Source organism: Xenopus laevis, chromosome 1L (assembly GCF_017654675.1).
Source record: "Xenopus laevis strain J_2021 chromosome 1L, Xenopus_laevis_v10.1, whole genome shotgun sequence".
Lineage (NCBI taxonomy): Eukaryota > Metazoa > Chordata > Amphibia > Anura > Pipidae > Xenopus > Xenopus laevis.
This window is the reverse complement of record NC_054371.1, coordinates 58,280,711-58,294,497: the sequence shown is the minus strand read 5'-3', so window position 1 is coordinate 58,294,497 and position 13,787 is coordinate 58,280,711. Positions and strand designations below refer to the sequence as shown.

General features: G+C 38.7%; 1 protein-coding gene across 1 annotated transcript; it reads right to left on the bottom strand.

Annotated features, from left to right (window-relative positions):
• Positions 1–209: 209 nt before the first annotated feature.
• Positions 210–9,798, bottom strand: sfrp2.L (secreted frizzled-related protein 2 L homeolog). The gene is made up of 3 exons (XM_018231311.2): positions 8,841–9,798; positions 7,235–7,315; positions 210–2,501 (listed from the first exon to the last, which is right to left on the bottom strand). The coding sequence occupies exons 1-3, from the start codon at positions 9,340–9,342 to the stop codon at positions 2,197–2,199; spliced, it is 888 nt and encodes a 295-aa protein (XP_018086800.1). The 5' UTR covers positions 9,343–9,798; the 3' UTR covers positions 210–2,196.
• Between the last annotated feature and the right edge of the window lie 3,989 nt (positions 9,799–13,787).

Genomic DNA, 13,787 nt, shown 5'->3' with positions numbered 1-13,787 from the left:
ACAGATGCCAAGCATTCCAGATAATAGATCCTATACCTCTATATGTAAATTCCAAAAACTATCTTCGAAATGGCAGTTTATTTAACTGGGGCTTGCAAATCCTAACAATCAGTATTGTATATAGAAAATACTTATGTGTATTGTAGAGAATATAAATATATACACAAATATAATATATCTTTAAGTATTTACAATTGCATGAAGCGGCATGTATTTTACAACTTTATTAGAAAGCTCAATGCATCCTTACATACAGGTTGGAGATAGATGATTACATTTCTAATTAAAATGGCAAATATTAAAAGCTTGCAAACAGGTTCTCCTGTTAGACAGTCAGGCTCTCCGTGCCATAATGATATTTTTTGTTCACAACTGACGATTTTTGCCTTAGAAAACATTTTGTACGCTCATTGCTGGAATATACACCTATAAACCTTACACTGCAGTTTAATACTATTTTGTTTGAGGAGGATGGGTGCATTTTACGAGGCTTATGCTGTTTGCAGTGACTTCAGTGATCATAGCAAATGGGCTACTAATTACGCTGTCCATATTTCTGTTCCTAAGGAATGCTGGGTGGTAGACGTGATAAAAGGAGAATGGTCAGATGTGGTGTCTCAGGGTGGGGGTTGTGGTTTTAGAGGGTTTTGTTGGGTGGAATATGATGTGCCTTATCCCTAGAATTGAAGGACATACCTACAACATGAACAGTGAGTCCCATAATGAGTCCAGTCACAGAGAAGGCAGAATTTAGAGGTGTTGTGCAGGATACTAGCCATGATGATTTCCAAGCTGGTTGCAGTTTGAATAACCTGATTGTAGGAGAAAGTTGTGAGTAAGTGGCTGTAGTGATGATGTGTAAGCTTTGTATGTTTTGTTTCCCTTGCAATTTGTAAATGTAATTGCAAGGGAAAGTAGGGTTTTCTGTCCCAATTCCCACAATGCCATGCATGTTGCCTCACCAGGTCTGTTGGTTTTAAGACAGAATTAGCAGTGAAGAGAACAGGACGTTTACAAATAAATCTGAAATCACTTAACTGTTGTAAATTCATTTATACTGGAGAGTACACCCCCAAAATAACATTTTGTACAGCAATGTGAGTACACTTTATAAGCAAGCAAGGAAGCCCCGCTTACATATATTCTGTTTAAACATTGTTACCTTTCATAAACAGCTTTCTGCAATCAGCTGACAGTATAGCCAAAATATAATACAATGGTAGTTGTGTTTTATTTTCACTAGAGGAGTTCATATTTTCACTGAGACCATTTGTATATTTTTTGGCCATATAAAAAAAATGCAGAAACCAAATACTTCATAGAATCGTTTACTGATTTTCAGATTTAGTAAAACAAACTGACTCCTTTGCATAAAATATCAGCATTTCTTTGAAATAGTATTAGGTGTCTTTCAATGAAAAGCTGGTCATTTACGGTAACACTTGAGGCTAATTTACTAAGAGGCTACCGGGTGCAAAGTGCAAAAGAGAGGCACAAAACCCCATATTTTTACCCACAATACAATTCTTGTAGATCTATGCCTTATAGTGATTGGCAAGTAGTAGCTTGCAATTCCACAGGCACAAGCAGGAACATCTATGGGTGCAAGGCTGTGAGCCCTATAATTTCTACCCAACATGCTAGGCTCTGCAAATCACAGGGTGCCCCAGAACAGCAGCAGGGGGAGTTTAAATCTACCTCTTAATAGAATAGTTGGTATGTGTTCAATTTTATCAAAATAATCAGCACAGTAGGGGGAAAAATCATTCATTTTCAGCATAAAAATAACAAACCTCCATTTTTTCTTGCAGTCCATACAAAAAAGTAAAAAAAAAAAAAAGCTAAAAAACCCCACACAGATTTATTGTAAGCTCATATTTGTAGAAACGGTTGAAAATGTATAACTGGATTATAAAAAAAGTCTATTACTTGTGAATGGAAATAAAAGTTCAGAGTTTGCACCCAGTAAAAAAAAAAAAAAAAAAAACTATCTAGTTTTTCAATCAAGGGCTTTATAAAATATTCGATCTTTTTTTTATATTTTAATTATATTTACAAGGATTTTTAATCAATAATTATAATAAAAAAGCAATTGCCCCACCCTTTTTGTTACATTCAGAAAGGATGGGTTCCCAAAAACGGAAGAAGGTGCAAATAGACTAGCCCCAGTGCTGGCTGAGCCGGTGAATGAGACCACTAGCACTGAAGCTTGCGGATGCTGCGAGTGATCCGTTTAAACTCCCGTTGGCCTTTCTGCCACCGCTTGACAGAGGTGATGACCAGTTCCCCCCCGAGCTTTTGTCCCATCACTAAATAGGGAGCGTTGATGTCATTCATCTCATCACAGGTACACTGCAGGCCATCTTTAAGCCACAGTACAGTTTTCTTCAGATCCCTTTCTGTCACTCCATTCAGCTTGTAGATGGTTTTGCCCTTTGTCTCTGGAATGATTTTGGTGTCCCCATTGATGTAGGCGATCTCTTTCACTTTTATCTTCAAGGCTAATGGGAGGAAAAAGAGGGAGACACCATGGGTGAGATTGTTGATGGAGAAGCAAAAAGGGACAGGCCCTATAGTATACAGAAAAGCCATTCCAGGGTGGCTTGGGTTGCTTATGAAACTGTCAAGGCCTGACATAATTACAGCAGGTGGCTTCTTTTTTAACCACAAAGGGCATCAAAGTAATTTTGCGTGAAGACACATGTGTTAGTTCTTCTTTCCCTCTCTGTCTTAAACATTTCTCTCTCTATAGCTTATTCACTCAATTAGAATGGAGTAGAGAAGGGTTTTTGCATGTTCTTCGACACAAGTCCTTTTGAGAACTATTTAGAATTTTAAGTTCTGAGCATGACAAACCTGCAACAGTACAGGTAACAGGGCTCATTTACTAATGCTACAGGTATTGTGTACAGAGTTCCCTTGCCACCCACAGCACTCCCAATCGCCTCCTGCTCCTTCTGTATGCAATTACTTGCACTCCATTCTAGGTGCAGAAGCAAAAAAATCTCTGATAATATTGGTAAATCTTAGCAAGGTCCTAAACAGGAAGTGAAGAGCAACTTCCTGTTTATCAGGGCATGGACTGTATAAAGGCAAGCACTTTATCTAAAATGTGTACATTATTAAAGATAAATATTTCACATAATTATGCGTATTTCATCAGCAACATTAGGAAATGACTGATTGAAACATAGGCTGTCAGGTCTAATAGGCAGTAATGGTGTAACCTTAAACTGTTTTTGCTTTCTAATTATATCCTTAATGATTGCGCCTGTGTTTGGGGTTTGTTGTCTTACGACTGTTTGTTTTTCACCCCTCCCTACTCAAGTTGCAAGGAATGCCAGGAGATTCATGCATATTAGCACTGCGTGAGAAAAACCCCTTGCTTTCTCAATTTGAAAAGGGGAGGCTAATGGTTTTACAATCTGGAGGCTCTCTACCATGGGTAATAACATTAAAGACAACAGTAAAGCTTAAAAAACATGTTTTTCTACAAAAGGCTGAGCTGTAACATTCACAGATATAGGTGTAAGAGTTTGTATAACTGATGCAAGGCACAGGATGGGGATGTACGTGCCTTTCCATATATTAAGGTTATGAGCTTGCAAGGTTCTGTTGCACAGTTGGGGTCCAGTGCTCCACCACACCTTCCAAACCCAGTCAACCTAAGGACGGCAGTAAATGAACTAGCAACTGTTGCCCCCTGTCAATATTGTGGCGTCATGGAGGCACACTTGTGGAAGTGACATCCTCCAGCAGATTTGCAAAAGCTCTGCTGTAAATATATGGACAGATCAATCATCACTTCCGAAATAGCATCCATTTAGTCTTACAGAGGTGCCATGTGAAATGCAGTCACATATATATATTAGACCATGCTTACCAGGGCAAACCAGCCACAGATAGACATATATCCTTTTTTTTCCTATGCTACACATCCCCTTTTGATAAATAACCAGGTGCATTGGACCATATTCTTATATTTCACCAGCCCTTGAGGTTTACTGTTCCTAATATAATGAAGTCAAGGCATCACAATGTCTCCTTCATTCACTTTTGGCTACTCTCACCTGCTGATTTTAATGATCAACTCAGAGCTTTTGGAGTTGGCATTCAATTATTTTTGCTTCCCAAATGCTATGATTTCTTATGTTCCCAATTCTGTTAAGTCAGGACTGGAAAATGTATTAACATGGCAGCTGAATGGAAATGGAAAATTGGCAGTAAGCAATGGAAATGAAATACCTCAGCTGCCGCTGGATCTCTTGGGAAGGTAAATCGTCACTCACTGTTACGCCTCATGAAGTTTAATTCACATGAAGCAGAATGGTTGCCGACAGTCCTGCTCCCCAAGAGTTTTGCATCAGCCCCATGTTTTAAAGGAACAATAAATATGACAAGTCCCAGTTGTGTATATACAGTCTCCCAGAATATAAAAGAACATAAGTTACTTTTACTGCTTTTCACCTGGCTGCTGGGAACACTATCCTACGCTGTTTCATTGAGAGTGGTTAAGACTGGGGGAGAAAACTGCTTCCATCTAAAATGTCAGTTTCAGAGGTCTAACTACAGTGCACATAGGTGCAGCAACTGTATATAGCCCCAGGGATCTCAGGAGACAGAGGGCCTGGAATTAAGAAGCTGTTGATGTTTGAGGGCTTGGGGATTGGGGCAATAAAGATGGAGCCCCTGGCAAAACTCGTCACTGGGATCCCATGGCCTCTACAAATATATATATATATATATATATATATATATATATATATATATATATATATATATATATATATATATGCATATTTAAGATACTGTAATTGGAATGTTGCAGGAAATATTCCAGCAATGCTTTAATTGCTACATTTGAAACATTCTTTACAACTTAGATACAAGGAAACAGTCAATTTCATATTTTTTTCTCTTGTAGCTATGGACCCTGCAGCTTATATTTGTGTAAATCATGTTAAGCATACTATATATATATATCTTTCCATTTTACTTTTGTCATCTCTGGAATGGCCAAGTGACCTATAACAGTTTTCCAATAATTAAGACCTTACTAAACTATAGCATTATTGTTACATCCCACTCTTAATTCATTAAAATGATGCTTACAGTCCCTTGCATTATATAGGAATTATGTCAGTACACATTAAATCAATGTCTTGCTCAGCCCATTGATACCTGAATGTGCTAGACTTAAAGTCTGATGGCCCCTCTTGTCTGTATTTGGCTCATAGGCTGGCTGGACAATCCCATGAAGGAGTACAGTATAGAGCCATGGATGCAAACCTCTCCAACAGGTCTGCACAGAGACCCCATACAATCTGATCACTGTCTCAGGGGCCAAAGATCAGATCAACCCAATACTGGTCACCACCTTGTTTGGAAAGATTCCAGCATTAGTCTGTCCCTGTGCTGACCCTTGCCTGCAGCTGCCACACTAGGCTGGGGGGTTGTGAATGACTCTGATAGGTAGGAGTTACTGTTTACATAGGTAAATTAGCTCAGTACTGTTTCCATGTAGTACTGTTTCCATGTAGTGGCCAATAATTCAATAGTCATTATGTTTGTGTGCCATAATTTAGTAAACTGATGTTGTATAAAGAGACATATGTCTATATCGGTCAGGCTGGGGATCAAACCACATTTGATGTAACATGCTCATACACAGTGACGATTGTGAGCAAGGCTCTGCAATGGTAGAAGCATGAGAACCTTAAAGATCTTCTAGACTGAATGTACCCAAATGATAAAAAAACCCACAGGGCAGGACATTAACAGTCCGTTAAGGTTGGATCTTTGACAGACTTGGCTGCTCTGTTTTTACACCTGGGACACACAGTTGTCGATCTCTTGGCTCCTGATTCTGAATAATGTAAGCAGCTTGTGACTGTAGCAGGACCACTAAGGCAGGTGGTGTGGTGGCTTCTGTACAACCCACCCAAGCCCTGTGTGCACCCACAGGACCCTGAATAAGAGACTTTCTTTGGGACACAAAAGTGTAGCCTTTCCCCAATTACCAAAACAAGGCTGTTACATGAATACAGGCCTTCTATTTCACCCCCTAATTAATGTGGGAGACTGAACTGGGAGTCAGAATTGTTTATGAATAGAATATGATGCCTGTCAGTCAGAGTCTGCTTATTGCCTGCTATTTATCCAAACAAACCCCACTGTCTGCCACTCACTTCACACAAATGGGCTTGAATGTTCGAACATTCAATGGAAAATATCATTTTTCTGCAGACAGGCTGCTGAAATGGCATTAGCCCTGGGGCTATTTATTTAAGTTACCATATGAACTCATTTAGAAATGTTTCGTCTGCTTTGGGAAACATTTCAGTGGTGGAATGACATAGCAAGGAATATTGTGCTGTATCATATTTATATATCATGCTATTCTATCTCAGCTGCTACCAGCAGGTAGCAATTTAACATTCTTATTTACTGCACTCAATGGGTCTGTAAGACATTGTCTAAGAAGATGCTGAGAATTGTAGTTTAAAAACAACTAAAGGCTGCAAGTTGGATATATCTTTCTCTCTATTTGTCTATCTCTGTTGGTCTCTCTCTCTCTCTATCTCTCACACTATCTGTCTGTCTATCTGCCTATATCTCTCTCTGTCTATATATATCTATCTGCTTTTAGCTGTCTATCTACTGTATCTATCTATCTATCTATCTATCTATCTATCTATCTATCTATATTTCTATCTATCTATCTATCTATCTATCTATCTATCTATCTATCTATCTATCTATCTATCTATCTATCTATCCATCCATCCATCCATCCATCCATCCATCCATCCATCCATCCATCCATCTATCTATCTATCTATCTATCTATCTATCTATCTATCTATCTATCTTTCTATCTATCTGTCTCTATATGTCGATCTATCTCTGTCTATCTCTATCTACTCTACTCTACTCTACTCTACTCTACTCTATCTATCTATCTATCTATCTATCTATCTATCTATCTATCTATCTATCTATCTATCATCTATCTATCTATCTATCTATCTATCTATCTATCTATCTATCCATCTATCATCTATCTATATATCTATCTCTCACTATATATACAGTATATAAGTGGAAATCAGCATCAAAGAATCCTTGACCTATTAAGAATGTAAATGTACATTTAAGAGAGCACATGTAATGAATAGGAAAAAAATAATAAAAATTAAAAACTGGCCCTTTGCCAAAAAAAAAAAAAACTTACCGAAATCATTTCTGCAGAGGTTTTCTACTATGTCATTGTCATCCTCATTGCTGTTTTTACAGGCATCACAAACTTTTGGCGCTGTGAATGAGAGAAGCAGTGTGTGACAATTGCGCAATATTTGTAAAACAGCAGGCGGCGCTATAAGACGCAAAACTATTCTGTGCCTATCCCGGCGCGAACCTGCTGCCCACAAATGCCATTTAGCATCCCGGTAGTATGCCAATGAGACCTGGGCTTTCCAAGGGGGTACACTACTAGCCCCATATGTGCTTATTATAATTAATAGTTTTGTTTTCAATTTCTAACAGAATTATAAACTCAGAGCTCTTTGCCAACTCTATTCAGGAAAAAAAAGTTTTTCTTAAGGGCATCCAGTTTTCCAGCAACAAAACCATTTATTACACTGCTTGGTGTCTCTTCCCTGATTATTGGAAACAGATGCCCCCCCCTCCCGTCATTGGAAAAGTATCCACTGGGGCAGGAGTGTCCATATTTTACTAACGTGGGGTCTACTTTTCGTGATGTTGTCCCATTGTGATCTACCTCCATAATTGCATTGTTCACATTTTGCATTGCTTAAATATTATATTGATTTATGGGAAAAGTTATATTTAAGAATATAATCATTTATAATGTATTATTATATTATTATGATAAATATCTGAATGAAAAGAATAAAACAGAAGGGTGATTTAGACGAGCTGTCTTGAGATCTACTGATCTACCTTTTGGGCAGCCCTGCACTGGGGCTATAAGACAGTCAAGTGGTGCGCAATGGCAATAACTGAGAATGGAAGTAGTGTTTCCTATGAGACCAGTAGCAAGGAGAGTATGGGCAAAAGACCCAGGGTGCTTATTCTTGCCAAACACAATCCAGTTCTGACCTAACGCCTGCAATTCCGTGCGCTAGTGACTCACAACTAAGCCGAAACCCTGCTATTTAGCGCAACATGGGCAACACAACATTTCGGAAACTCAAACAAGAGATACATGATGTATCAGACTAAATTACATTCAGGTCTTAACAATAACTTAAAGTTTTTGCGCCCAGCGCTGTAAGGTTGCATCTGAGCACTTTAGAGCTTTTATTCTTTAGCTCCTTCTTTATCTTTAGATCACTTTACATCTGAGCACTTTAGATCTTTATTCTTTAGCTCTTTAGATCACTTTATATCTCAGTACTTTAGATCTTTATGCTTTAGCTCTTTATATTTAGATCACTTTACATCTGAGCACTTTAGATATTTTATTCTTTAGCTCTTTATATTTAGATCACTTTACATCTGAGCACTTTAGATCTTTTATTCTTTAGCTCTTTATCTTTAGATCACTTTACATCTGAGCACTTTAGATATTTTATTCTTTAGCTCTTTATCTTTAGATCACTTTACATCTGAGCACTTTAGATCTTTTATTCTTTATCTCTTTATATTTAGATCACTTTTCATCTGAGCACTTTAGATCTTTTATTCTGTATCTCTTTATCTTTAGATCACTTTACATCTGAGCACTTTAGTAACGCTATAAGAAGAAAGGGCATGAGGCTGGCGCTATAGATTTGCACTGCTACATAACAGGCAGAAGAGCAGTTACTAGTACTTACCCTCTCTGGTTACCGGTACAACGTGCTCGTTACTGGCCGGGGGGATGCACAGGTCATTGTCCTGAGGGAAACGACTGCACTCCAGCATATCGGGCCAGGGGAAACCAAATGCAGACATGACAGGGGCGCAGCTGTCCTTCACCTGTTCGCACAGAGAGCGGCACGGCTTGATGGTCTCGTCCAGGTCATCAATACACACCGGGGCAAAGAGGGAGCACAGGAACTTCTTGGTGTCCTGGTGGCACTGCTTCTGCACCAAGGGGATCCAGGAGGAGGCCTGCTGCAGCACCTCTTTCATGCTCTCGTGGCCCAGCAGATTGGGCAGCCTCATGTTGGGGTACTCAATGTCATGGCACAGCACCAAGGTGGCAGGGATAGGCTTGCAATTGCTCCTCTTGTAAGAAAACTCGGGCTGCCCAAAGGGAAACAAGGCTCTCACTGAATGCATGCAGTCCCATGCCAGCAGCAAGGCAACAAGGAGGCAGCACGACCTGTGGCACATGATGATGATGATGAGAAGTCAAAGACAATGTATTGTTAATTGCTGTGTCTCTACAGACAGATAGAAAGATAGAACAGCCCTGGATACGCGTCTCTCAGGTTGCAGCCAAACAACAGGAATCCAGAACAGCCGCACACTCCCGCAGCCTCTCACAGGAGGGACACACTGATCAGACGCTCCGCTAACCAAGCGCTTTCTTCATTGTTTTATGCAAATGCGGCTAGTGGGCGGGGCCGGCCGACCAGCATCAGAAAACGATTGGCCCGCTACTCAATTGGTCGGATTTTCCTTTGGGAACTATACAGTGCTGCCTGTAAAAATCCCCGAACAAAGCCATACAAAGGGCGAAGAATTGCATTGTCCGCGGGGCTAATAGAGTGAGCAGGCTGAATTCTAATGTGTCGTACTTGCTTCTACAAGTGAGCCTGGCACTTAATAAAAATCCCCTTTAAACGGCCAAAACTTTCTGCTAAGTGCTTGCCACCATTGTTACTCTCCTATAAACGTCCATTTCCCTTTTATTCTCCTATTTTAAAGAACTGTACCCTTGTTTGTTTTTATTTGAATCTGAGTATGAGCTGTGAAGCTTTATTTAGGGATAAACCTGCTCCTCTCTTTCCTATTAATTCTAATGAGCATATTTGTAAGGGAGGCAGTTGAAATGTGCTTAATGGCTATTGTAATTATAGCTTTAGGGCAAGTGTTAAAACAGTGACTTTCTCCCAAACTGACTGCTAACAGCTTGGGCTCACCCACAGCATTTGTTCCCAGATTCCAAGAGAATAGGTTTCCCGGGGAGCTGTCAGTATCAATTCATTAGCATCATGTTTGCTAATAGCTTGTCTCTGAAAAGGGTTAAAAATAACACATTTCCTAATAACAGGCCATTGAAAGGGTTTCACTGAGTTGCTAATGGAGCAAGGAGAGTAGGTGCTAATGTCTTTATAATGAATGGGGATGACTGCCCTGCTATTGGGCTAGGCAAGGTACCACTTATACAATTATTCTGTTTGGATATATAATCCTGAAAAGTGGACAAAGAGAGAGACCAGGAAATAATATTAACTCTGTATTGTTAAACCGGTGGGCTGTGAGACGTGCCCAGCAGTTCTAGAGACATAGGACACAGGTTATTTCTATATTTGGGAGAATGTTGTACTTGGACTTTGGGAGGAAACCAGAGGAATGCCAAACACAAACATGGGGAGAACATAAAAACTTCACCCAGATATTGGACTCAAGAAGAACCAAGTGCATTGAAATTCAGACCTAAAGTTCATTGATATTGTACCAACGGTATTTAATGACAGTCACTGCAGAAATAATGTCATTTTGGATAAAATACTCAGACACCACACAATGGTTTGACCCAAAATCATTCCAGTATAGATGCCTCAAATGAGAACTAAAGCGTAAATAGCTAGAAATGCTATATTGTATACAATTTCGCCATGGAAAAGACGCCCATAGACTTGTATAGCGCAGCGTGTCAAAAAAAAATAATTTTGTCCATAGTCTTTAATGGGCTTCGGGGACATTTCGCTGGTGGCAAATTTTTGGCAAAATGAAACTGGTCAAATTCGCCCAAGCCTACCCCGAGTGCCTATATAGAAAAACAGCAATGTTGGTAGGCACTGCACATGCTTAGTATACTCTGGGCAGCTATTTATCTAACTTAACAGTAAATGGAAACCATAAAGCAGAATATTAGGTTTGTCTGTCCAGAAGCTGATACCACAGGGCTGATGTAGAGTGCGCTGGTTTCTGAGCTGCCGTGTTACCTGGATCTAAATGAATAACTAATTATGTTAAAATGAGCTACTTCTGACTTTTAGATTATATACTAGATATAGATGCCCAGTGGTTTGGGGAAATGCAGTGTGAGTCTGCACTTCACCGTATATTTTAATGCTGTCAACCCGGCATATTATCCAGGCCATTGGTATTGGTGGTGAGAATGATAAATATATATATATCAACTTATTTATAGCATTATATAATTAAAATGAAAAATAATGAGTAAGGTCTCATAAGATGGAAAGTTATTGAAATGATAAATAATGAGGTTACTGAAATTGCAGTGGTGCCTAAATGTTTTCATAGCCATGACATTGCCCTATCCATTCAGTTGATGTTTTGGCTACACATTAATTTTTTACCTGTAGTTTTGCAAGGCACAATCCCCCAATATGACAGATTTCCTCTAATATCAAATGAAAGGGTTAAAGGTTCCCGTTTGTGTCTATACTGTTCAGACAATGAGTGAAAATGGCAGTGCAATGCTGCTTTCTGATCAAAGCGCTTATTGCTTTCGGTAAATGACTGTAGCAGGTCATGCAGATATTTTGTTAGAACACGAATTTAAGAGAAAACAAATACCTAGAAAAGAGAACCTACACCTTGTATGTCTGCCCAACATACATCTCTAAACACGTTTCTTTGGTGTTGAAAAATTTTGTCTACATTTTGATCTCATGCCAGTATCCATTGTTGGGAGCCCAGCTTTGGATCACTGTCAGATTTTTTGAAAGTTTGTACTACTATTATTCATTTTGTAACCACAGACAGCTGTCTCGCCTGTCTACTGTTACCAGCCACTGTTCTGTTGTATGGTAATGGCTGTCTGACACTTGCTTAAAGCTAAGTTTCTCAAAAACAAATATATCAATGTTCATTTCCTTAGTCACTTCTTTAATATCTGTAGCAGTGATGGGTGGCTTCTGTGACTACACCCTCTTATTCATTTCCAACATTCACTGGCACTCTCCCCTTCTCCTGAATATCATTATTAGACAAAAGTCCCACTGCACACACTAAAATTGTAGGTATGTATGCTATGATCTTGCACAATAAATAATAACTATAGCAGTGTTAGAGGTATAGGAGTAAGGTGCATTCATCTATCGCTGTTCCTTACTTGCTAAGCAGTAGGTATACTTGAAAGTCAGAAGATGCAAAATGAGTTTCTCAAGAACAGGTCAAAACTTGGTAGACAACTTTCCTAGAAATCATGGCATGAGTTAAGACTGTGGCAGGCAAAGAAATGCAGGGTATTAAACAGAGAAGCCAGGCAATTAAAAATGATCCATAATAATTAGAAATATACATCTCTGTCATCTGGACACTAGATCAACAAAGGTACACATCTTTTTTTGTATCTGGCAGGCAGTGTATTATATTAAGAAAACACATGACCTCATAAATACCCATTGCACAAATGATTAACAAGATTAACACTCTTTTTTGTACTCATATAGATATGAGAATGTCCTCACATAACACACATAGTTACTAAACATATCACTTCAAAACTAATAAAAATACATACATTTAATTTTTTATACAAAATGCCCTTTATATTATATTTACATTACTGTAGTTAGGGCTGCTACTTCAGTAGAAATGTGGTTTTGCATATATTAAAATGTGTTGTGGTAATCGTATATTCCTTAATCATAAGTGACCAGAACAGCAATGAAAATTTGTGTACAATTTTCACTATTAATGTAATATACTTCCATTTATTACACATAGCCTTTTCCATGGTACAATCACGGCAGTGGTATGCTTGTTTATTCCACCTATCCAAGGGAAAGCATTATTTACCATGAATTGCTTAAGCTGGCCATACATGGGCCGATAAAAGCTTCAAACTTAATGCAGGTTATTGGCTTGCTTGATCAATATCTAACAAAACACAGTTTTCTGGAAACATATGGTTACTGGTTTGTGGTTGGCAATAGGCAAACTACAACTAGAGTCTTCAGCTTGTTCCTCTTTCCCTTGTGAGTCCTCAGCTTTTTCTCTGAACTTTTATAAAATTGTTGGGTATTTATACACTAGGGGGCAGATTTATCAAAGGTCGAAGTGAAAATTAGAATTTAAAAAAATTGAATTTCGAGCTAATTTTTCGACTAGGGAATAGTCCAAATTTGATTCGAATTTGACCATTCGCCATCTAAAACCTGCCGAATTGCTGTAGCCTATGGGGACCTCCTAGAACCTATTTGGAGTAAATCGGTGGACTTTAAAAAATCAAAGTTTTTTTTTAAAAACCTCAAATTCGATCGAAACTGACCTATTTTTGAATTCGAGTTTTTCAAATTCAAAATTCGACCCTTGATAAAACTGTCCCTTCAGCTTCAGAAGAACCTTGCCACATAACCTCCATTTAAACAGATGCGTAATTATAAATATTATTCGTTCCGTTCTCACATTTTCTTCCTCTCAGCTCATTAGTGAAGAAATGATCTTGGGGTAATGAAGACCAGCTACTGAAGACACTTTTCTATATCAGGGTGGGCCATAGGTTAACTAGATACCTTGCCCACATGTGGCCCTGCACTGATTTTGCAACCTTTTGGCTTTTAAAATAAGGAATAGGTATAAAAAAATGTATCATTATGTAATAAGACAGAAGTTCAATGCTTGCCTGTCTGCCAACA